Genomic DNA, 24,545 nt, shown 5'->3' with positions numbered 1-24,545 from the left:
GCCCCGGGCAGATCAGTGTTTCACTGAGCCTCGCTGCTCTTTACACCACAGTGTAATCTGTAGCTGCAGATTTATGGATTGAAGTAACCGCATCTCTTGATAATTAGCAGCATCACTCTGAGCCGCTCGCTGTTAACACTGATCTATTAGGAGCACGGCACTGACTCTGACAAAAGCTACAGACCAGTTCTCAACCTCAGGAATTTCTCTTTCTTTTCATCAGCGCGTTAAAACACAGGCCGCAAACACAGGCCGCAAACACACGACTGTTATTTCTCACGTGTATTTTCCCAGTAGTGTATCTGCACTTTGTACTGTAGTAAACCATAAACCAGCACTGCCTTTGTAAAACCAGAGATGTTTGGCTTTGAGGGGACAGCTGAATGAACAGGAACATGACCCGGTCACTGTGACCTGCTGGTTGCTGGTCAACTCCTTTCAGGGTCTTCACAATGAATAAAAAGCCATTTGACCAAATATGACTCTTGATCCTGTTGGCAGCTACTGAACACAAGAGCTGCAGTAACTACTGATAAAAAAATATTACCCTCACGTCTTAAACGCATCACTCAAATCTGCTGTTGTATGTTTAAATGTGATGTTTTGTACTTGTTTTGATTAAAAGAACAATATATTTTTGTTTAATGTGTCTTAATTTAGTGTTTTAGTTTCATTTTGATCATTTTCAGGCAGGTCTGTGGCAAAATACAACCAGCAACTTTCCACCATAAAAACAACAGCGTCCTCTGCTGGAGATTTGTGCACTGGACATATAAACATTCATACATAAACCTTGACTTTTGAATATTTTCTGACTCTGAATGTAAAGTTGAACACACTTAAAGGTAGGTTTTGTATTGCATTTTATTCATCATATCACGATACAGTTTTAAGTACCTCTCATGTTTAAACACAACAGACACGTGTCTAAAAAATCTTCTATATATAAAAAAGTCTGCATACATTATTAATTTGATGAAAAAAAACCCTCTTTGTATCAATTATGTCCATTTCAAATAAAAAAAACATTTATCTTCGTGTATCAAGTCAATTAAAATACCAGAGGAACATAAAAACTCGACCCTTTTTTGGTTAAAAAACAATAGATTTCCTGGATTTAATTAGGAAATCTTGGCGGTGTGACGGTGTTACCCTCTGCTAGACATAAAGACACCTCATGCTGGTCTCATAAAGCTGCTCCAGTGTTTCCACTTGGACACAATTGTTCTGCTCTGACGTGTTTGCACAAAGAATTCACTGTTGGGAGCGTTCGTCCCTCTGAAGTCAACACCAGCTGAGCTATGACTGAACATGTGGCAGGTAGCCAGGGAAATCTGTGTGTGTGTGTGTGTGTGTGTGTGAGATGCAGCACTGTACAACAGGTTGAGGAGCAGCTGGTTAAGATTTGGGGTCTGCGCTGCGGCGTTTGAGCTTCTCGGGGTTGTTTGAGGCCATGTGTGAAAAGTCCCTGAAGATGTCCTGGTAGGTTTCATCACCTGGAAAACACCAAAGAGAAGAAATGAGCATCAAAGCTGGATTTTTTTTCTTTCTTTTTTTTTTAGATTATCACAATCTAAAAATCCATTAATTTAAACAATTCCCAGTCAATTGAATGTCACCCTGTCTGTTTTCTAATTCCTGGATTAAAGTCTCTGTCTTTCTGGGCACATCCTCCACTTTAAATGAGGCACAGCTGTGTGGGAACCACAACATCTGTCCTCAGGAGCTACATCATTTTTTAATTTTAATGACTTAAACCCCAACCAACTATTTCCTGAACACATTAGGAGTGGTCGCCCTAAAGCGAGAAGCATGCAACTGGACAAATAAACACACATCAGGGGCATGCACATGCACTTTACCTCTGGGTTTTCAGTAGGTGGCACACTGCACAAGCAGTTGAGACCAGCCGGACGTCTCAGCAGGCAGAAGGCAAAGGCACATGACAAAAGACACACAACGATAAAGCACAGCACGTCAAATACTGACCAGCAGTTGTTTTTAAGCAGACAAAAAAAAAAAAGCCTGACGTTTCCATTCCCTCATGAGCGGAAAAAAAACTGAACGTTGGAGAGAAACTTTTTTTAACAAAAGGCCTCGAGGACGATCATGAAAGAATGGACTTTGCAGCTTGAAAAGGAGCCAGATGACAAAATGCAAACAAAACCCACTGTTAACCTTAAGCTCAAGGGCTGCAGCGCCGAGCTCTCGGAATATAAATACAAACAGTGTAAAAGCTGAAACTGCGTCACTATTCACAGAATAGCTGAAGGAAATCGTCCTTGAGAACCAAACCCAACATTGAATTTATCTTTAAAAAAAACTGGACTGAAAGAAACAACAGCCCCACAAACATTAAGATACATAATAAAAATGCACATGTACATTATGTAAAACATCCTAAATATACAATATGAGGAAAAATAGCCCTGATAGGTCTATTATATACACTATATATGTATATACACTCTGCTGAATCTCAGTTACACAACAGTGACACTGGAAACACTCTATTCACAAGCTATCTGGAGATTTTGTGGGTTTCACAGTGCAGGATGATGTGCGTTTGTAATTCAAAGTGCATGTGGACTCCTGGGATGAATGTTTTTTTTTCACGCTATGTCCGTTCTTTGTCTCACAAGACAGTTTCCAGTCTCTTGCAGATCAGTGGATTTTTTATAGTCGTACCCTGTGTTCTTCTGGCTCTGTCTTGGTTTACAACCAGTGGAGTTTTTACGGCTCCTCTGTGGAGGAAACTCTTTATTTGTCTATTGATGATGCCTGTGTTTTCTTGTGAGTGGTACACGTGCAAGGCCACGAAATGTCTCTGCAAACTCTGCAGACGAACACTGCAAAACCAATGGAGCCTGACAACTCGATAAAAAAGATTTCCATATTCTCCTCTTCCTTTTTTAGCTTACAGCCGAGAAAAAAAAACACACACAAGCCGCCAACCCTCACTAATCATTCTGCCCCCCCAGAGCCCAGCCACTTATATGGTTCTTTATAGCCTGCAGGCTCTTCCTGGTGTGGGCCAGCCCACCTCCAGTCCCACCCGGCACCCCCCCGGACCCCTGCCCCCCCGAGTGACCTGATTGGCCGAACGCTCCGTCCATCTCCCTCATCTCCTTGTTCATCTTGGCGATCCGCAGCCTTGAGGGAGAGAGAGGAGAGCAGTTAGAGGACGTGGCGTCATCATGTCACCAGAGGTTCAAGTTCAAGTTTAGTTTAGTCTAGTTTATTGGACAAAAGAGATTTATTTCCAATATGAACAAAATACAATGACGGATGAAGCTAATAACATCTTCAACAAGGCAGTTCTTACACTACATGGTCTGATTTCATCTTACTAAAGTCAGTGTTACTCTTCTTCATACCTGATTTGTATATATTTTTTTAGTACTCTGGTTTTAAACATGTTTTTAAATGAGGAAATGAAATTACACATTTTTAATTCGTCATCACAGCTGTTCCACAGGTTAACACCTCTAACAGAAACACATCGCTTAGTTCTTGTTTTGGTTCATACCAACTCTCTCTGATTTCAAACAGCCTCTGAGTACTTTGGCAAAGCAAATGATTATGTATACATTATTTGTGCCATTTTAAATTCCACTAAATCATAAAATGTAAGGGTTTTTAAAGTGACAAAGACTACCGTCATTGTTTCTGTAAAGTTTGACCGATTAATAATTCTTTTGCAACTTAAAAACAGGATGGGTGTTGGTTTTATGTGTGTTACCCCACATCTCGAGAAGGTTGCTGTACTCACAGAGTGACGATGTCGGCGTTGGCGTTGTCCACGGCGATGGTTATGGGGTCTTTCTGGTTCTTGTCTCTGGCGTTGTAGTCGGCCCCTCGCTTCAGGAACAGACAAACCAACCTGGGAGAGAGAGAAAGAAAGAAAGAAAAGAGAGTGAGACTCACCAGAGCCAGACAAACACAAGATAAATCTATAATATTCTATAAACTTTATTGTTCTTGCGTTCAAACAAGACCCGTGCGCCACAGAAGGAGAAGATTCAACCTCTTCAAGCTCTCTGATAAACAGCGGCTCTGAGTTATCTTCATGTTCTTCCTCTCAGACACAGTCGCCAAACAAACGGTCGCGTTTGTTTACTCTGCTTTTGAAAGCCAAACCCTCACTGTTTAAATCAAGTCGACTCGTCGCCGCACACACGCTTTAAGTTTAACTAGATTATAAAAATCTAACCCAATTAAAAGTCTTAAATTAGTGCTTCTGGGCTCGATCAGGAGCTTCTTCGATTTCATTTCAATTCATCACCCGCTGGGGCTTCTCACCTCATCCGGCGCTGAAATATCATTTGGGAGAAGAGGGTGAATCTATTTAGCTCCTGTTAGTGGCTCTGGGCACGGTGCCTGGAGGCTTAAATAGATTTGTGTGTGTATATATAAAGTAATCTGATTATTTGTCTGCACTTGTATTTCAGTGTGATAAACCAAACCTGTGTCGGTCTCTTGCGCTGATGAGATTATAATGTTATTCTCAGTGGTAATCGTCATGTTATTGTCAGATATCTGATTGGTCAGCGAGGTCTGTCCATGAAAGTCTGTTAATGTCTCCAGAGCTGCGTGGTTTATAAGCTGCGTTGACCTTGTGTCGCCTTTTGGATGCGGAGGGAAATTGATTATTTTGCTCTGGGACTGTTACTTATGTGTGACAGTGTGCATGTGTGAGTGTGTGTGTGTGTGTGTAAGAGACAGTGTGTCCTACCCGGTGTGACCCAGGATGGTGGCGTGGTGCAGCGGTCCTCTCCCGTTGCTGTCCGCCTGGTTGACGTTGGCGCCGTTCTGCAGCAGGAACTCACAGGCGGCCAGGGCGTTCTGCTCCAAACAACACAACACATTTGTTTTTTTTGTTTTTTTTTTACACATGCACAACCTGAAGTGTGTCCAAGATCATTTCCGTCGGTAGAATTTCATGATATATTTAACATATCCTAAGAATACGTAATATAACTGAATGGCCCCATCACTAAATGTATGTATCGTGTCATAGTTTGGCTACAGTGTGGTAATAAAGGTTGAATTTAATTTATACAAACTGTCACAACATTACCTACTATTTATCGTACTGACGGAAATCTGCTTGGACTCACTCTCCTCAGTATCATCATGTCCAGACAGGCCGACACAAAGACCAGAATAATAAAAAAAACCCCTTCACACAGGTTAGCCTCGTGTTTCATCGCCCTGGCTGCATGAATAGAACATTTTACATCAATCACAAGATGTGTTTACAGCTCAAAGTGTATTTTGATCTGTGGGTGGTGCAACAGGAAGGATAATAGGGTTTTGAAAATAGAAATAATTCACCCCCTCAAGGGAATTACTGTCCAGTGAAGTTCACGTTGCATCTTCAGCTTCACTGTGTTCAGGTGAACTCAACCTCTTAAATCTAGTTTTTAGTCACTTTATTGTATTCACATTTTTTTTTACAGTAATTATGCTCTAAACATTATGTATACATTGTATTTCATTCTATTGTATCTTTTCTATTATTATTGCATTTCATTCTGTTTCTATTATCTTATTTATAGTATTTTACTTTACCAGATTCTTTTATTATTGTATTCTATCTTATCTGTTTATCTATAATCAATTTTCTTATGCTTTTTTGTTTGATGATGTTTTTCATGTATTTGAGGCTTTTTGCCTTTAATTGACAGGTCAGTTGAGAGAGACAGGATATAGGGAGGCAGAGAGAAGGGGAATGACATGCAGCAAAGGGCCACCCGATGTGGGATTCGAACCGGGACCGGCTGCACAGAGGACTGCTGCCTCTGCACATGTTATTAGAGCTTTTTAAATCTATTGTATTGTAACTGTTTTAACCTTGTCTTCTTAGCTCATCAGTCGTCTGTGAAGCAGTTTGAGCTGCACTAAACTGTGTGAAAAGTGCTTTACGAATTAAGGCCGACTGATTGACTGATTGACCGATCGATCGATCGATTGATCCCCTGAGGGAATCAAACAGCTCTCTCTCTCTCTCTCTCTCTCTCTCACCGCTGTGACGGCCTGGATCAGCGGAGTGCTCGACTCCTCGGCCACGTTGACCCAGTTGACATCGGCGCCGTGAGCCAGAGCGTCGGCCATGACGGGGAAGTTCTGCAGGGCGGCCGACCGGTACAGCAGCGCTCCGGGATGGAGTCCACTCAGATCCTCCTCATCCTCCTCTTCATCTGAACCAAAAAACACTTCATTTCTCTTTTCTTTTTCTTTTTTTAAGAAGGTGAACTTATATCTTAAAACATGGTTATCCTCTTCTTCCATCTGAGATTTGATCAGATTAGATTCCTTTCAAATATTTTCATTAGAGCACATGGTAATATCGTTACATTATCTACATCATACACATCCAAGAGTATAATCTACTGTATATCCATATAGAAATGTGTGCAGTTAGGACATAATGTCCTCTTTTTGTTTTTTAGAACTATGACAATGGCAAATGAAGAACAGATAAACATGTATACAGAACACAGAAAAATAAACAAACAAAAACAAAACCTAAATAAGTATCCCTCCCAAGATTTGATCAGATTATATTTAAACTAAATTGATTTTAAAGATTTAATGTGGTGTAACACTTGATGTAACACAAAATGTTCTAGTTGGACTGCGCCGTGTACAAGGTTGTTTTTGTGTGTGTGCATGTGTGTGCATGTGCATGTGTGTGTGTGCGTGTGTGTGGCTGTTTTATCTCACCTTTGTAAAAGCTGGTATTGTTCTTTTGGCCAAGGTCACTGGAGCTCAGCCCTGAGGAAAGAGAGAGAGGGAGAGAGAGCTATTATTACAGGTTTATTCTGCTGACACACACACACACACACACACATACACGCAGCAGAGTAGGCCTTTAGGATTTTCTGCTTTTGCTGGATCACCGAGTTTGGGGATTGTGTGTGTGTGTTTGTGTGTGTGTGTTCGTGTTTTGTCAACATCAGCAGGAAAAAGTGAGCGATGAACTCGGCAACAAACAAGTAAACCAGCTGAGTTATTAGACCTTTAACAGATCTCCTCCTCCTCCTGTCTCCTGTGTTTTTTTTTTACCTGTTCCCCGGGCCAGCGTGGCTCGGTTGGGTTTGGGTTTGAGCGGCGGTCTCTGGGCGGTCCGGTCCTGCGTGGCCGTCCGGTTCCTCCTGGCGCTGGATCTCCTCAGCGGGGGGTTTCGTCCGGTCTCCGGCAGCTTTTGGATGAACTTCTTTTCGACGTATTTAGACTTTATCCAGGACTCCTTGTCTCCTCTGAGGGACGGGGACGACAGATTTATATCAGATCAGACAGACAGAGGAGTGTGATGGCTGCATGTCTCTAAACACAACGACACAATACCCAGGGGGCAAAATCCCAGTTTTTTGAAAAACGGACACGTTGTAAAAGGTTTGACACCAGAAATGATATCTAGGAACTTCAAGGATTAAAACCTGGGTGGACAACCCGGTCAACTAGCTGCTGGAAAGCTGCAGGGGGCCAAAACCCCTTTCTTGGGTCATTTTGCTGGCGAAATGATGTAAATGCAAATATTTAGGTGCTACAATGGCATAAATAGTCATATAACTATAAAATTTGGCAGAGAGTATCTTGACACATAGGGAGAGGCAAGAAAAGAAGATTCTGGGGTTTGTTGTAACTCGATTTTAAGATATCACCCTCAACATCCCAAAAAAGACCAAAAAAAGTACTGTTCGCCTGACAAATTCTCATGGAAATTATTATTTTTCAGCACTTTATGGAGAATATCTATGCTTAACATGTATATAGAAAATTTCCTTAATTCATAAGCTTCCATTTGAGTCCAAGATAGCCTTTCTATCTCAAAAGCTCCACTTGCTGTGGCCAACGGTCTTCTCTATCTATCTGTTCACTTTGGGGAGACCAGAAATAGAATGGTTTCTGATCATGTCAGTTAACATGTAGTTTTTCACAATAGGTGTTGCATTGTTTGGAGACAGCCTGTAGCTTTCCAGTAGCTAGTAGAAAGGCTATCTTGGACTCAAATGGAAGCTTATGAATTAAGGAAATTTTCTATATACATGTTAAGCATAGATATTCTCCATAAAGTGCTGAAAAATAATAATTTCCATGAGAATTTGTCAGGCGAACAGTACTTTTTTTGGTCTTTTTTGGGATGTTGAGGGTGATATCTTAAAATCGAGTTGCAACAAACCCCAGAATCTTTTTTTCATGCCTCTCCCTATGTGTCAAGATACTCTCTGCCAAATTTTATAGTTGTATGACTATTTATGCCATTGTAGTACCTAAATATTTGCATTTACATCATTTCGCCAGCAAAATGACCCCAGAATGGGGTTTTGGCCCCCTGTAGCTTTCCAGCAGCTAGTTGACCGGGTTGTCCACCCAGGTTTTAATCCTTGAAGTTCCTAGATATCATTTCTGGTGTCAAACCTTTTACAACGCTCCGTGTCCGTTTTTTTGCTTTGCCCCCTGGGTACAATGAGGAAAACAACACAAGCCGACATGCAGAGCTTTGTTCGTCACTACGTTTCTGCCTTCACTTGCTCGGACAGCTGTGCAACATGAACGCTACACACATGTGTCTCAGTCAGTCACTGGATGTCTTTAATTAAGAAATAAATTGAGTTAAAAACAGGACACAGTGTCCCAAACTCTCTGCAGCCTAAACTCCGTGTTTACCAAAAAGCATTTCGCAAAAAAGGAAGATTCCAATAATAGATTGTGACACCGAAAAAAACCCAAAAACTGCGTGACATGGACTCGAGCGCTCATGCTGCAGAAAACATGCAGCCTCACAACACAACAAGCTTCCGGACATTTCAGTCACGACGTGTAACCATCTGTACGGTTGTACCTGTGGCACTTCCTGACTGCTGTGACACAAGAGAAGAGAGAAGAGGAAGTCAAAAAATAAGTCTACAGAGGGTTGAAAAGGCCGCTTTATATAATGGTTTGTAAACCACACAGATGTTTGCAGAGGCCGACCGCCGGACCACTGAGAGAGTCTGAGCCCCCCGACCCGCTCGTGTGCGTCGAGTCGAGGTGGAAACATGTTTGTGCACACGCAGAAGTGAAGTGTCATGTTGTAAAGAGCAGGAAGAGATGAAGAGAGTGGCTCCTTGCAGCTGTGATGTGGGGACTCTTGTCTTATCATATGGAAGATCAAACATGACTTATTTTTAAAGCAAACTATTTTAATTCCCAAAGCAGCTGAGTAATAAATAAATGTCAATATTTGATTATTTTTGTCTTTCACATCTGGATCTGTTTCTCTTTTTTCTTTCATTTTATCATTTTCCGATATCAGTGTGGATGAACGTTTTGGCTTTTGCTCCATTTTCCTTTAACACAAACAAACCATCATGGGTTTTTTTCCCCCAAACCTGTGGTTCGCCGTCTATGGTCGACCATCTCCACTGCTGACGCCTGACATACCAGTGGCTTCATGCAACACAATCACAACATGCTCTGATTTCACAAAAGCCAAAAACGAGGCCTGACAGCCCACTGCTGATATTTCAATTAAACACAATGTTTGTTGTGGATGTTCAGTTTGACCCCATAAATTGATGCTCTGACCTAACCGTAGATGATCAAAACAAAATGTTTGATTGATGGATAGAGAAAAAAATCATGATAAATGAAGAGGAATAAATTACTTTTTTTTTTTTTTACATTTTCCTTATCTGATTTCAAACCAGACTTGTCCGTCCTGACTTACAGATCCGCTCCACCCATTTATTCTTGCACAACTTTGAAGTAAAGTTACATGTTGAAATACCAGTGATAGAGACTGAAGCAACAGAGGCTGAGATATCCTGACTTTCACTCTCTTTTGTGGTTCAACGTTAAGAAATAAACTGGGCTCTACATTTCCCATAATGCAACCAAAAGCATCTTTTCATTAGATCTGAGAGAGAGTGTGTTATCAGTGAAGTTGGGCTTTGATAAAAACACAATGCAAACAAACAGCATTGGATTAATGAGAGGGAGAGTGTGTTGAGAAATTATGGGGGTGTTTAAGACTTTGACTTTGTGTTATAAATGTGTATTTTCTATGTATGTAAATGTATGTAAAATCACTGGAATGGCCCTTTAATGTTTGCATATTAGATCATATTGATTATTAGTACCTGGGACTGGACGGGTGAGGCTTCTTGATGGTGATCTCATCGATTCGGGCCTCGTAGATCCTATTGATTACTGAGTTTCCTAATTCACACATCAACTAAGGAAAGCAGAGAAGAAATATAACACCATGTTATTCTCACTGGGACTTTTTGTCAACACAAGAAAAAAAAGTGATAATGAGGTCGTGTAGCAGCTGTAGTGAAAAGGTTAAATTACCTTAACAAGCTCCGGCTCCCAGGTGTCCAGGGTGAGGGAGCGCACTTTGGAGAAATGGACTCCCAGACTCCTGTTGGCAGGGAAAACTATCAGAGATCAGGTTTCAAGCCAAGAGTGTGTATGTATGTGTGTGTGTGTGTGTGTGTGTGTGTGTGCGTGCATACCTGTGTATGCCCGAGCAGACGATACAAAGTGTGATGCCCAGGTTGATGGAGGCCCAGTCGGGACCGGGCTCTCCACAGTCGCAGCACTGCCGGTTCCCCGGGATGGCCTGAACCTCCTCCAGCGCCTTGCGGCCCTGATCGCACTCCTGATCGGCGCCTCCCCCTCCTCCTCCTCCTCCCCCACTCGCCAAACTGCTCGTCGACACCGAGCTGCAGCGCTGTCTCTGATAAGCACAAACACACACATATATTACACAAATACAGGAATGAGGACACACAAACACACACAACTTCCTCTCCATCTCCTCGGATTAAACTCCCACAGAAAAATGCAGATATAGAAGGTAACATGTGTGTGTGTGTGTGTTCTTGTACATACTATGTTGTGAGGACCGGAAAAGAGTTTTTAACCAACAGAATGAGGACATTTTTGGGAAGTGAGGACATTTGGGCCGGTCCTCACTTTTTCCAAGGGCTGTTTGAGGGTTAAGACTTTTGGTTATAATTAGGTGTAAGTTAGGGTAAAAGAGGTTAAAGGGACAACGAGGAGTTTCTAATCGGTTATAAAAAAGTCTCACGTTAATGTGGATGAATCTCCGCTACCCACACTTGTTAATGGGCCCATTTTCGATAAATATATCATTCTGTCTCTATCGTTATTTTGTTACTATTAGTGGTGGCGGAGATGCTGGTCGAGCCGACCAGCGTTTCTTTACTTTCAGTTTCGCAACAAGTCATGAGAATAACGTAGCTGAATCGCCGTTTATGGTCGGAACTACGACGGTATGTGAACCTCTTTGAACCTCTGACTTTAATTATTGATGAATGAAAACATGAGTCCGTCTTGCGCCGGTCAAAAGAATTTTACGGTGTGCGCGGAGGCTCATAAATGTAGTGTGAAAACGCTTCACTTTTCCAAAACTCCTCGTTGTCCCTTTAAGGTTAGGAATTTGTTTTGGATGGTTAAGGTTAGGGTAAGGGGCTAGGGAAAACATTATGTCAAAGAGTGTCCTCACAAAGATAGCTTTACAAGTATGTGTGTGTGTGTGTGTGTGTGTGTGTGTGTGTGTGTGTGTGTGTTCGTGTTCTTGTACATACTACGTTGTGAGGACCGGAAAAGAGTTTTTAACCAACAGAGTGAGGACATTTTTGGGAAGTGAGGACATTTTGGCCGGTCCTCACTTTTTCCAAGGGCTGTTTGAGGGTTAAGACTTTTGGTTATAATTAGGTTTAAGTTAGGTTAAGAGTAATGGTTAAAGGTTAGGCATTTGTTTTGGATGGTTAAGGTTAGGGTAAGGGGCTAGGGAATACATTATGTCAATGAGTGTCCCCACAAAGATAGCATTACAAGGATGTGTGTGTGTGTATATGTGTGTGTGTGTAGGTGTGTTTTCTCACTGGACTGTGTGTGTCCTCTCTGTGCTCCTGAAAGGCCGAGGCAATACTGTTTTGGACGGCGCTGATCCATGCCTGCTGCTGTCTTTCTGAGTCGGCCTGCAAAAGACAACACCTACACACACACACACACACACAAACACTGTGATAACTTACTCTGATTCTCCGTACCCACTTTGCATTTGAGCGACGCTCCGTCACTCAAACACCACGTACGCACAAACACGTTCGCCCACGTAGGACTCACTTTGACGGAGAGACCACTTCAAAGCAGAACCGCCTCTCGTTCTCAGCGCTGGGCTTCACCGTGCACAGACGCAAATCCTCCACGACGACCGTGGGCTGGTCCTGAGAGTGACGCAGACGGGAAAAACACGCAGGTCAGACTGTGTGTTGGCTGATACTTGCACATCTGTTCTGACTTTATTTATATCCTACTGCACATGTGGTGGAGGAAAAATGCATTTTAAATAGGCCCATATACTAGTTGAATTAATCTGAACTGTACCTTGAATTTCTTCTGATACACCAGCTGGTTCTTTTGGATTGAAAACCAGCGTCTGGAGAGGAGAGAGAAAATGAAAAGGTCATAAGGTCAAAGGTCACACACACACACACACACACACACACACACACACACACACACACACACACATGCACTTTCATTGTAACAGTGGATATTTGAGCTCTTTTAATTGGGAGAAAATCAATCATCTGAGTACTCATGTACTCAGTCTCCATTTCTATGCATTGTTCCGTCTAAATAAACAAATAAATACATGAATGAATGAATGAATGAATGAATGAATGAATGAATAAATAAATAAATAAATAAATCTAAGATAAAGGTAAATCTTGCACCTGCTCCAGGTCTTGAAGGCGTTGCTGGCTCTCTTATAGAGGTATCCCTCCATGGCGATCCCATTGGCTGCATCAGCATTGAAGTCCATGATGGAGTCATCGTAGGACACGTCCTAGAAATATTTTAAATCGACAGGTCACTGTGTGTGTGTGTGTGTGTAAAGGACGATTTTAGGACGTCGTTGTGACAGGATAAGAGATTGAACATCTATGGGATGAGCTCCTTTAAAAGCTACACGTTTTGAATTTCTTACCTTCTTCTTGATGGCAGCGTGTCTCTGCTCCATGTCCCTCTTCTCTCTGGCTGAGTTCAGGACAAACTGAGTGTGCTGTTGAGACAGACATAATCGTCGCTATTGATTTTTTTTTTTTTTTTTTAAATGATGTAGATATTCACTTGCACTCGTAATGCATTTCAATCAATTAAGCTTTCTACAGGAGGCCAGCATTAAAGAGCTCTCATGTATAATCTTTCAGGCTTTATGGATTTGCAGTTTGAGTCGAGTCAGCAAAGTCAAACAGCCATTGATTCAGGGGTTTGTCTTAATAGGCTTCAGCAGGTTAGATACAAACACTAGATTAAAACCAGGCAGTGAAATGGGTTCATTAACTAAAAGACGGTTGTTGAAAGTTGTAAAAAAAATAACTGTTATAATTGCTTAGACTCTGGATTTATATGTAACCCCCCCCCTTTTTTCCTTTTCCTTTCCTGTCTGACATGTTTGCCTGTGTGAGAAAAAGTCAGAAGTGGAAAGAGGCAGGTCATCACTCCCGCAGACTCTCCAGGAAACAGGAATTAGGAAGTGTCGAACATCCTGCGCCAAACTGAGAAACAACGCCGGTGGTTTCTCCTGTAGAGAGAGTCTGTTTAGCTTTTGATTCTTCCCTGTCTCCCCATCTTTCTGTCTCATCTGCTTATTCTCGCTCCTGTCATTTCCTGTTGAAACAGGAAGAGCTTTGCTGTGGTCTGATTTGGCCAGTGATTGCTGACACATTCATTTCCTGTTTCAAATTCTTTTCATTGAGCACAAACAACACACTCAAAAATATGCCCAAGGTTGACAGTGCAAAAATGTTTGTCCACAGCCAAAAAGTGCACGCACGCACACACAGACACGCACACACACACCCTCCACAGATCACTGACATAATGCATTCCTTAGCTCCTTGCTCTAACTTTAACCATCAGAATGATTAAGACGTTGGACCCCATGATTTCAGTCACAAAACACACGCGCACACAAATGCACGCAGACACACAGACATGTGAAATATTTCCTGTTGTTGCTCACTTTTTCCTGTCACAAAGAAAGTGTGATGTCAGCTTGTGACTCCTCAACCCCCCACACCCCCAGAAAGATGCCAAAAAAAAAAGAAATGTCTGATGCAATTCACCCAAGCTACATCTTGGATTCGAACATGAAAGAACCCATGTGGTTCATTGTTCACAAACATAATTTTGTTGTAGTCAACATGTCTTATCGACATGTGGATCCCTCAGCACGAATAAACATTTTGACTCAATTTCCTGCCTCATAAACTGACTGCAAAGCCTCTTTAGTGCCGAGACCTGCACTGACTTCTTGCTCAAATCAATCCCATGATTCATCTTGCTGGCCTTCAGATTTATTTTACAACCCTTAATGGGAGCCATAATGTAAACCCATGTGGTCTCAGCCAGGTGTAAATGTGATCTGTACAAAGTAAAACGTGAATGTCAACTATCTCTGCCTCCTCCTGTTAGCCTGGTGAGAGCTAAACATTTTAGCATTAGTGAGAAAGTCTTCCACTGTAAAACAGAAAGTGATTAGAGTCCCACTTTATGTTGAACCTTTGATGCATTCCTCTCCGATCTCCCAGGTTCAGACTAAATAGCTGCCTTTCATCACTCTGCAACAACAGTGTTCACTCCTTAAGAAGAAGGAGCTCGGGTCATGGGAACATCACCGACGGCCAAAAACCTTAAGTGCTACAGTTTCCTCCAGACTTAGAGTTGGTTAGAGGAGCAGTTCAACATTTTGAGAGGGGTGTTTAATCACTTTGTTGCTGAGAATGAGTAGAATAATGGAGCTAGAGCCGGGAGTCAATTAGCCTACTTTACCAAATGCTAAGGGAGCAGCTAACTAGCCTAGGCCAGGCTAGTTTGGCTGTTTGCTCCTGCTAGCAAGCTTAGCAATGCTAAGCTAATAACCTCTGACCTTTGGCTTTGGATCAGTGTCTCTCTACCGTCTTTTTTAGGATTGTACAGAGCCAGTGTCTGTTTTTGGTCGACATGTTGGCACTTCCAAACTTTTCCATACCAAGGCCCCTGAATTAGCCTCCGGCCAGGGCCCCCTTTGCAAACCCACTGACAATACGAAATATGTAAAGAAACATCAAGTTTTTAATGTTTTTTTTTACTGTTATTAATGCAGTTATTATTACATTGCTTAGGTTTTTCTATTGATAGGCTGTTTTGACTGGCAGGCAATTAGAAAGATGAGCATGGAAAATAAGATTTCAATGTGTTATATTATTGTAAATTATATTTTATATAATAATGCTCAAAAATAATAATTCGATTTAATTCTGTTATTTGTGTTTTTTCCTCATCTTCCCTCCAATTTGCTAAGGCCCCCCTTAATGCCCACTGGTGGCCCCCCGCCAAAGTGGGCGCCAAAGCCCCACTTTGAAAACGACTGCCTTAGATGACTGTTAGATAACCAGTGATTGAAATACAGTTGTGAAAAAGGAAATTAAAACTAACAAGCAGGTATGTACCTCCTCACTCAGTTTTCGTCGATAGTCCTCCAGTTCGGACAGTGACTGGTGGCCTATGTGGAAGAACTGCTTCTGGGCCTCCATCAGCGATAACATCTGACAGGAAGCATGAGAAAGCATTCACATTAACTCTTATTATTCTGATCAAACACCGTCAACAAAACTGAAAAACAACAGGGCATAAAGACAGACGGTACAACATGAATTCTGAAGATACAGCCACAGTAAATGAACAAAAACACGAGAGGGATTTAAAGTGGGTCATCGTGAACTCACTGCCATCAGGATGTCTGTCTTCTTCTTGGCTTCGATGACGTTAATCTGGAACAAAAGGAAGCTGTGGTTTCAGAAACGTTGGGTTTCCATGACCAAAAACTCCAGTGACCAGTGAAACTGTTATGAACCACAACCACAACCCTGGAGAGAAGCTCCAGGGCAACATTGTTATCATTCAAAACAGCAAAGGCACAGCTACAATCAGATGTTACTTTCACACATGTGACCTAAGTTGAAGTGGATCCTGAATATCTATACAAATATACGTTTTTCTACACACAGAAACTAGTGCAAACAATTAACAATGAGAGACTTCTCCTTCTTCCGTTCCTTCTCACCTCCAGGACGTAGTCCAAGGCCGAGGACCGAAAGGTCCTGCGTGCATTGAGCAGACCGTTGCTCGCCTCCTCCACCTCGTGTTGCTTCTGCCGCGGGGCCTGAGCGTTTCTGGCCAGCGCCCCCTCCAGGGTTTCACTGCTGCGCTCAAACTCCTTGCGCACATCTTTGAATCGACGAACATCTCTGGAGGAGAAGAGGGGTAGAAAAAGAGGGAAATGGTTTGAGGAATATGTATTTAGTTTTCATTAGATGACATTTTGCTGTAATCTCCCGGCTGATTGAGGACTAAAGAAGTCACCTACTCTCTTGGGATCAACACATAAATAGCAGTTTTTTTGGATGCAAAATAAACAGCATCAAATTTTTAAAAAGAAATATTAGGTTGTTCTTTGTATTTCCTTTACTCTCTCAGTTTTGCACATAATATCGGTTTATAATAGGCTTTCTCACTATATTTTTTTCTGTCAGATTGCTCTGATTGTGATAAATTACATCCAATCTGTGACTTGCATCCATCTTGACAGACTTAGTGGATGAAGAATGAGTATAAATACAGTGCAGTTATGTTCTGTATTATTCATTTCTTTCTTGTCTGATATTATATTGATTCGATTCACAGACGTGGAGAAAATAGTGTCAGCATGCATCTATTCAAGTATTTGTTGAGAAAAGTGCAGACGTGCTGTAGCAGCTCAAACCACATTGAGAACGTGTCACTGGCTAAACATTGAGCCGATGTCCCACTGTCACATGCAATCACACATCCTCTCTCTCTCATCTAATCTACCATATCATTCCCACTAATGAGAGCAGAAAGCAAGACGAAGTATGAGAGGAAGGAAATTAAGGATCATAAAGCCTCAGATATTTTTTCATGTGGCGGCCTAATGGTTGGCAGACATGCAGGGGAGTGACTCAGCCTGAAGAGGTGTATGACTAACACTGTTTCTAATGGCAGAGAGGAAGCAGACACAAAAAGACAAGGTGAAGGCTGCCACTCACTCTTTGACAAAGTTCTGCAGCTTCGTCTTGACTGACTTCTGTGTGGTGTCAATCACTTCCTAGCAGGGAAAAAAGAAGACAGATACAAATCTACAGTGAGCACAGAGAGAGCTGTTAAACGTCAGACGTAATGAGTTCAACAGCGAGCTGCAACCTTGCTTGACCACATACTGCACTTGATAAGTGCAATGGAAACAGAGTGTGTGCAGAGAAAGTAAATGAAGAGTCTAGACGGATATACTCACCCCCTGAGAGTCCAAGATAATAGACAGCTTTTTGGAAAACGTGCTCAAGCACTCCTGCAGGACAGAGATCTGAGATTAGACTCTGCACTTCATGATATCTTATCAACAATCTCATATTTTTCATTTAAAACAAACATTTATGTTCATGGGGGAAGACTGTAATCACAAATTCAGTGCACTCCACTCCTGAAAAATAAAACAAGCATCCTCCAGGTATGTACCTAAAAGTTGAAAAGCACTGTCCTGACTCCTGGTCACAATCTTAGCTGGGAAACGGCGGTTTAACACTACATGAGAGATAGCGTGGAGTGTATTTATAACCCCCTGATGACTGGTATGTCGGTATGTTATCCTCTCACCTCCATCATCTGGTCCCCGGAGCAGTGGGGTCCCAGCTCCCGGAGGCCGTTGAAGAAGCTCTTGCTGGTCTGGCAGTAGGCCCTGCCCGCCTCCAGCATGGCCTGGCATTGTTTCACAAGCTGCAGGACACAAGACACGCAACACCACCGTCAAATATCACGCTCATCCCGGACAACTTCAAATAGAAGCACTTGAGGCAACGAACGGCCGGGTCATAATCAGTATGAATAATTGAATATAACGAGGAGTTATTCGTGGAGACCACACATTAAAGCAATGAAACAGTCAGAATGAGAAGTTGCTCCAATTAAATGTAATCACTCTGAATATTGAATATAATAACCTGCAGCCAGTGTTTAACACTGACCACTGAGTTCTTTTAATTGCAAGTAGAGTGGGCTTTATGGGCAAAATGATCACACATATAATATCATCATTTGAAAGTTAAACAGTAATTCTCAATTTCAAAAAAAATGAAAGAAATCTAAATTATAGACTGGGAAGAGGCAGAACAAGCTATAAAAACAACCACAACTCCTAGCGTGGCTAACATGTTAGCTCGCCTCCAGCAGGCCAAACAGCAACGTAAGCTGAATTCATTTGAAGTCATGTTATTAAGCACTAAATTAAAAGTGTGTCCAATAATACTTTGTGTCCTTTTCACTCAGTTTGTTATCCACAAACTTAAACAGCTACATTTAACTGATTGCTGCTAGCTATTAGCTGCTGAAACCAACAAAATAATGGGACGACGAGTCATTTCACCCTTCAAACTATTGCAGGTTATTCAGTGGAACTTTAATTTCCATGTATTGTATCTACAAATTAAACACAATGACAACAATAAACATTATTATCTTGACTTAAGCTAAATAAAAGCCTTTGCTACACAGTCAGAACTGACTGTTTTCCACATGTGCCTGATCAGGCCTCCCTCTCTCTGAGGACTGGGTGAGCTTAGTACACTCTGTGCTTGAGGTTACACTTTGTATTTTGAAATAACTAATTACGCATTCTTCCTCTTACAAATGAACAAATTTAAATTGTTACGCAACAAAGTACACTCTTAATCAATTCAGTATGCCCCACTATCCCTCAATATTTTATTGCTGGTAACATCAAGTGGCTAATATTAGCAAACTATTTCTAAATATTTCTGCACATCTCACACTCTGACGTTATGATTCTTCTCTTCTTGTGCTGCAGTTATGCTTAATTATATTTTTAAAGTGTCACTTGTCGGTACAACATGTCTGTCTTCCTTCTCCAGTGAGCTTTGTATGTCTGTGTTTACATCTCAGACCTTCTGTTGCTACGTTGAGCTTGGTGACATCATTATTCCTTCGTAATTCAGAAATAACTGAAAACAGGAAATTATAATTTCTTGCATTGACAGATGTGACCATGGGCCAATAATATGTCTGCACAGCAACTGTCCCCTCTGCTGCCACTTTATTATTAGGCACACCGAGCTAAAATTAATCCACTTTGTTACAACTGTCCTGCAATAAATCCTGCTTTCATGAAGATTATAATAATCAGTTTCTGTTGAGACTGTTTTAGAGGTGTTGATTCAGCAGTAGGAGGCTGTAGTTTTAAGTTAACAGGCGTTAATTATTATTCTGCCCACTCCAATATCAGTCAGGGAGTGCTGTTAGAAACACACTGAAAATGCACCAGCAGACAGAAGACCTTATGATCTTTATTAGTCGTCCTTTATATGAGTGTTTCCCATACAACTTTCATTCAACCGTATATTCTTTCAGTCATTTTCAAATGGAAATATTGAACTCATTTTCTACATATGACAATTAGAGCCTCACTACAGATTATAAAATAGTCAGAACCAATTCAGCATGGACCAACATTAAAATGATACATGTCAAATATATCAATATAACTAAATGTGCTCAGTATAGCTATGCGTTGTGAGTATTTTTCCCTTTTAATACTCTGAATAGATGTTGCCAATAAAACATTTCGAGCATCTGAATACTTCGAATGCCGGAGTTTGACTTCTCACTGTTATCTTTTATGTTTCAGATGATATGAGGAGCTTTATTCCAACGGTATGTTTCCATCTGTCCTCGGATCAGGCTTGTTGCAGCATGATACAGTGCAGCGTGGCAGCAGAACAGGATCTAATCTCACAGTAATAATGTCACGTTCTCATGCAAGAATTAGTCTGTTTGTTTCTTTGACAATAAGGTCAAAGTTCAGCAACAGAGCAGTTTTTCTTTTTAACTCAGGAACAGATAAAAAGTTGCCCGAGGGGCTTGAACCCAGTTAGTCCAGTTTTCCCCTCCCTCCTGCCACATTTCAGTCACTCTCACTTCAGTCACTCACTTGTCTGAAGCTTTACAGTGAGAATTAAACAAGAAACCTGCACCACAGAGTCATAAACAGCAGCAGAGTGGCACTGCACCCTAACTCTTGCTTGTTCAGTATCATCAGGGAACAGAAACGCAGCATGTGACCTCCGAGTTGAATAGATCTGAAACTGTGATACTTTTGAACACAGATGCGCAAAGGGGAATGTGGGTTATCGCATCAAAGCAGAACAAGCTGTAGTTCTCTCTGCTGCTGCTGCAGGACAATAGTAAGATGGGGAAGCAGCAGCCTGAAGCTGCTTCCTGCTTCATTTCAGGTAAAGCATAACCAAACCACCGCGGCCCACCTCTCACTTCACTGCCGGCCTCCCAAGAAAAACATGTTTCCAACAACTGATACCTGTGAACAGTAGGGAGAACAAGTATTGGATCCCCTGCTGATTTTTTTTTTGCCCTTATTTCACTTGATCAAATGTAAATTAGCCTCTATATCAGGGATGTCAAACATATGGCCCGTGGGCCAAAACTGGCCCACCAGATGGTCCAATCCGGCCCGCCAGATGCATTTGCCAAGTGTGAAAATCACATAGAAGCAAGAAGAGACATAATATTGTTGAAATTTATGTATTTTTCTCAATAAATTTCAGGTTGTTCATAACACGTTTTGTAAAACGGAGGGTTCATTTGCACTAAAACAAAGGGAATATTTAGAGTTCTCATTATTTGTAGGTTTTATTTCACTGGTCCGGCCCACTTGAGATCACAATTGCACTGTATGCGGCCCCTGAACTAAAATGAGTTTGACACCTCTGCTCTATATGATGATATCATATCTTTCTCTTTCTGTCTTTTTCTGTTAGAATTACCGTACCATAAAAACTAGACCGTATTTCTTTGTGGGGGGAGCAACTTAGAAAATCAGCAGGGGATCAAATACTTATTTCACCCACTGTATGTTTGTATTTGTTTGTGTGAAGTGGACAGCAGTGACTGTGTGTGGGTGTTGCAGGTGTAAGGGGGGTGACAGATCTCACCTTGTCTAGCCGTGTCTCGAGTTCGCTCACATCGCTTTGGACGACTTCGATTTCCGCTCTGAAACAGACAAAAAACACACACAGAGTTACACACACACGCACACATAGGATCTTGGTGTCAAAGGTCGCCATACATTCACACACTAGAGCTAGACTAGAGCTGGTACTCCACCTGTTTCATTTCATGTTTCATAGAGAGAGCTCAGTGCCAAACATGTGGTGAGTTTGGAAGAAGTTGAAGCCGGGTTCAGTAAATAATTAGTCCATTAATCTTTGAGACAATAGTGGGAAAATCAGTGGATGATTCTGATTAACAAATATTAGTTCTAGTCATTTATGAAGCACATGTGGTCTCCATTCATTGGCTGTCAGCCTCTCAGACGTTGCTTCTCTCTCCTCTAGGACAGTAAATTAAAAATCTCTTGGCAAACTGTTGATTTTCTCACATTTTATAGACTATAAATGTTTAATTCAGAGCATGTTAGCATGAATATTCCCCCATTTTAATTGCCTCTGTGGTGCATGTCTGTCTTCATTTCAAGTTAACATACCACAAAGCTGTGTGACAGCTTTACTCTTATTTGTAGTGTTTATTCATGTGTGCACTTTCCTTCTTAAATGAACCATCGATAATTAAAACGACTGAATTAGAGCAGAAGTAATCAATACAGATCAAACGATTGGTCGCATCTCCACAAAAGTTAAAACAGGTTTCGTACAACACTGTTTTGTTTTATTGTTTTGATTCTTGAATGAAGCTCCAGTGTTACTGTGATTCAGTACGCTGCATATTTTAAGTCATGTGCATCTTTTTATACAGGGCTCATTGTAGCTTAACTCGTACGTATTTTGGTATTTTTAGCAGTTTTGTGGCCTTGCGAGGAGTTTAAAAAAGAAACTCTGTGGCTTTGAATGGAGCTTAGAGACGTTTGTTCGGCCTGCAGACAAAAACCCAGTCTTTCCACTCCAGAGGATCTAATTGATTAAGTTTTGCTTTTGAGGACAAAACTTGTCCTCCTCAGGCATGTGCACAAAAGCCGTCCTGTGCGTGGCTACTCTGTCGTTTTTTTTGAAAAATGTCTTTTGGTTTGACACAGTCAGCCAGTATCTCTCTTTCTGCCGCTCGTCTCTTCACATACCAACAGCTCAACCATGTGGTTTCCGCTGCCTTCCACCAACAGTACAGAGAGAGACAGAGAAAGACAGACAGAGGAAGAAGAAAAAAGAAAAAGAGGCGAGACTGAGTGAAGAGAGAGAGAGAGGAGAGAGGAGAGAGAGGAGAGAAAGAGAGGGGGGCCTGGGACAGACAGTAACTGTTTGTGTTTCTGTGTTTGTTGGTGCGGGGATGTTTGAATCGAAGCCTGAGGTCATGCCTTCTTGTAATACGACCAAATGACCAAAGTCGGCTAAGGAGAGAGACAGAAAGAAAAGAGAGGGAAGGATGGAGAGAGGCCAAGAGGAGGAGGAAGATACAAAGATTCCTCCGTTAAAGAGACACCTCCTTTTTTTTTTTCCACTTTTCTGTCCCCGAGTCCCTCGGATGCACCGGAGACGACAACGAGAGCGACGACAGCAAACTTGAGACAGAGCTGCTTGCGGCTGAGTTTCCGTGGTGGTTTCTCTCCGCAGAAAAAAAACACACTTCCTGTCTCTCCTGTTGATCACCTCAGCACATCTCGCCTCACTTCCTGTTGCCCTCCCACCCCGTCGTCACCTAGCAACAGGAGGCAGCACCGCTCAGGGGGTTCGGCTGTCAGCGGCAGCTTTCTCCAGGGCCCCCTCCAGGTTTATTTCTCCCCTCCCTCCCTCCCTCCCTGTTTTATCTGTTTGATTGACCGTGTTTACATGTGTGAGCACTTTGGGCGCCGGCCCCCTCTCTCCCTTCCTTTTCCTTCCTCCCCTGCTCTCGGCCCCCCCTTTGACACGAGACCGCCGCCGCCGCCGCTGCTGCTGCTGCAGCTGCCACGGCTCAAACTTTCCACCACAGGCCTCACAAATTCAACACGGGGAAACAGAAAGAGAGGGAGAAAGAGGGAGGGAGGCCCAGACACAGGACTGAGACATGCCAAATCAGCTGGAGGAGAGGACACCAGCCACTGTGCCTTCAGGCAGGATGCCAGAAACTATCAGGGCAACACCCAGGCTTGGTTCAAATTCTCTCGAGCTGCTTGCAAAACCAACTCAGTGACACTACTTCCCCTTTGCTTGCACCAGATGCTTGTACTGTGTTGAAAAAAACACACACACACAAAAAAACTGATCGTATAATCATGGCTTACATCCACAGTGTTGGTTTGGAGCTTTAAAGACTTTCAAGTGAGATTTTAGGAGTTTAAAATAACTATAAAACAGGGCGTGTGTGTGTCTGTGTGTGTGTGTGTGTGGGTGATACCAAGAATGCCTGTGTGATTTGGACAAAAGAGAGAGATAAATCCACGTTTCCCATCCCCATGCACCACTACACATGACAACCAGTAGCTATGATATTCTAATTAAAACGACAACATTGAGTTTCCAGGGTTGATACGAGCTTCCTGTGACACATCAGCCTTCCTCAGATCTTCAGGCCTGTCAGTCAGTCTGTCAGTCTGTCTGCCATGTCTCAAACACCCACAGTGAGCTGACATGCTTTGACCTCAGACCCATGGGGGGGCTGATGGTTTTGAGCATGAGCAGCTCAAACTGACTGAAATCAATGTTTTTTCAAGTCTGAATAGATGTTACCACTGTGCTAAATGAAAGCTATGACCCATGTGTGAGTTGTTTTAGAAGCAGAAAAGGAGTCTATCCACCTTTAAAGTCTTATTTTAACCCACAGGAAGTTAAAAATAAAACTTTGTATCCACAGATCACAGTGAGGTGAAACTTACCTGAAGCGTGGGGAATCTTTCAAACACTCCTCAAAGTCCAGCTTGACTGTCATCCCTCCTGCTGACTTCAGATCTCTCACACACACTCACACACACACTTCTCTGAGTCCTTTGAGTCCCTCACTTTAGGTTGGCAGTGCCCGGTATAGAGAAAGGCTGAAACTCCTCGGTGTTAACCCTCCACACTCATGGCTCTGGATCCTCACAAGTAGCCTACAACAACAGTTTCCTGATCGGGGGTCGACCTGTCGCACATCCAGAGACGGAGCAGAGGGGGGGGTCGGAGGATCGACTTGTCACCGTTTATGAATGAACGCAGCCCGGGCACGTCCGCTGCGTTGTCACCATCTTATCGTAGAAATAAAGATGCGGAATAGGATGAGGAGGAGGAAGAGGAGGATGTTGGTTGGTGATGATGCTGCAAGTCCGCGTCGATCAAAGCGGATCGATATTCCCCAGATGAATAAGATCGAAATCAGTTGGCAGCGTGTGGATTGGATGTGAAGTTATTCCCACGGGTGCCTATTGGAGTAATACTGCCTCTCTCTCTCTCTGTCTGCACACA

The 24,545-nt window shown here is 42.3% G+C and overlaps 1 protein-coding gene across 2 annotated transcripts; it reads right to left on the bottom strand.

The window, feature by feature from the left end:
* Nucleotides 1-846: 846 nt before the first annotated feature.
* acap1 (ArfGAP with coiled-coil, ankyrin repeat and PH domains 1) lies at nt 847-24,545 on the bottom strand. 2 transcript variants are annotated; one of them, XR_015034244.1, is made up of 23 exons: nt 23,981-24,545; nt 21,111-21,168; nt 17,746-17,865; nt 17,387-17,440; nt 17,142-17,200; nt 16,139-16,322; nt 15,801-15,845; nt 15,525-15,620; nt 13,019-13,093; nt 12,765-12,877; nt 12,412-12,463; nt 12,151-12,251; nt 11,907-12,018; nt 10,509-10,732; nt 10,345-10,414; nt 10,131-10,225; nt 7,072-7,265; nt 6,730-6,780; nt 6,028-6,203; nt 4,736-4,845; nt 3,773-3,883; nt 1,863-3,153; nt 847-1,496 (listed from the first exon to the last, which is right to left on the bottom strand). XR_015034244.1 is itself a non-coding variant. In XM_085759557.1 (23 exons), the coding sequence occupies exons 1-23, from the start codon at nt 24,031-24,033 to the stop codon at nt 1,399-1,401; spliced, it is 2,313 nt and encodes a 770-aa protein (XP_085615683.1). In that variant the 5' UTR covers nt 24,034-24,545; the 3' UTR covers nt 847-1,398. The 2 variants fall into 2 exon arrangements, 1 of the variants encoding a protein (XP_085615683.1); XM_085759557.1 differs by having other exon boundaries at nt 3,092-3,153.

This window comes from Trachurus japonicus, chromosome 18 (assembly GCF_045865225.1).
Source record: "Trachurus japonicus isolate A0001 chromosome 18, Traja_1.0".
Taxonomy (NCBI): Eukaryota; Metazoa; Chordata; class Actinopteri; order Carangiformes; family Carangidae; genus Trachurus; species Trachurus japonicus.
The sequence above is the reverse complement of the archived record's forward strand: the minus strand, read 5'-3'. Positions and strand labels throughout refer to the sequence as shown.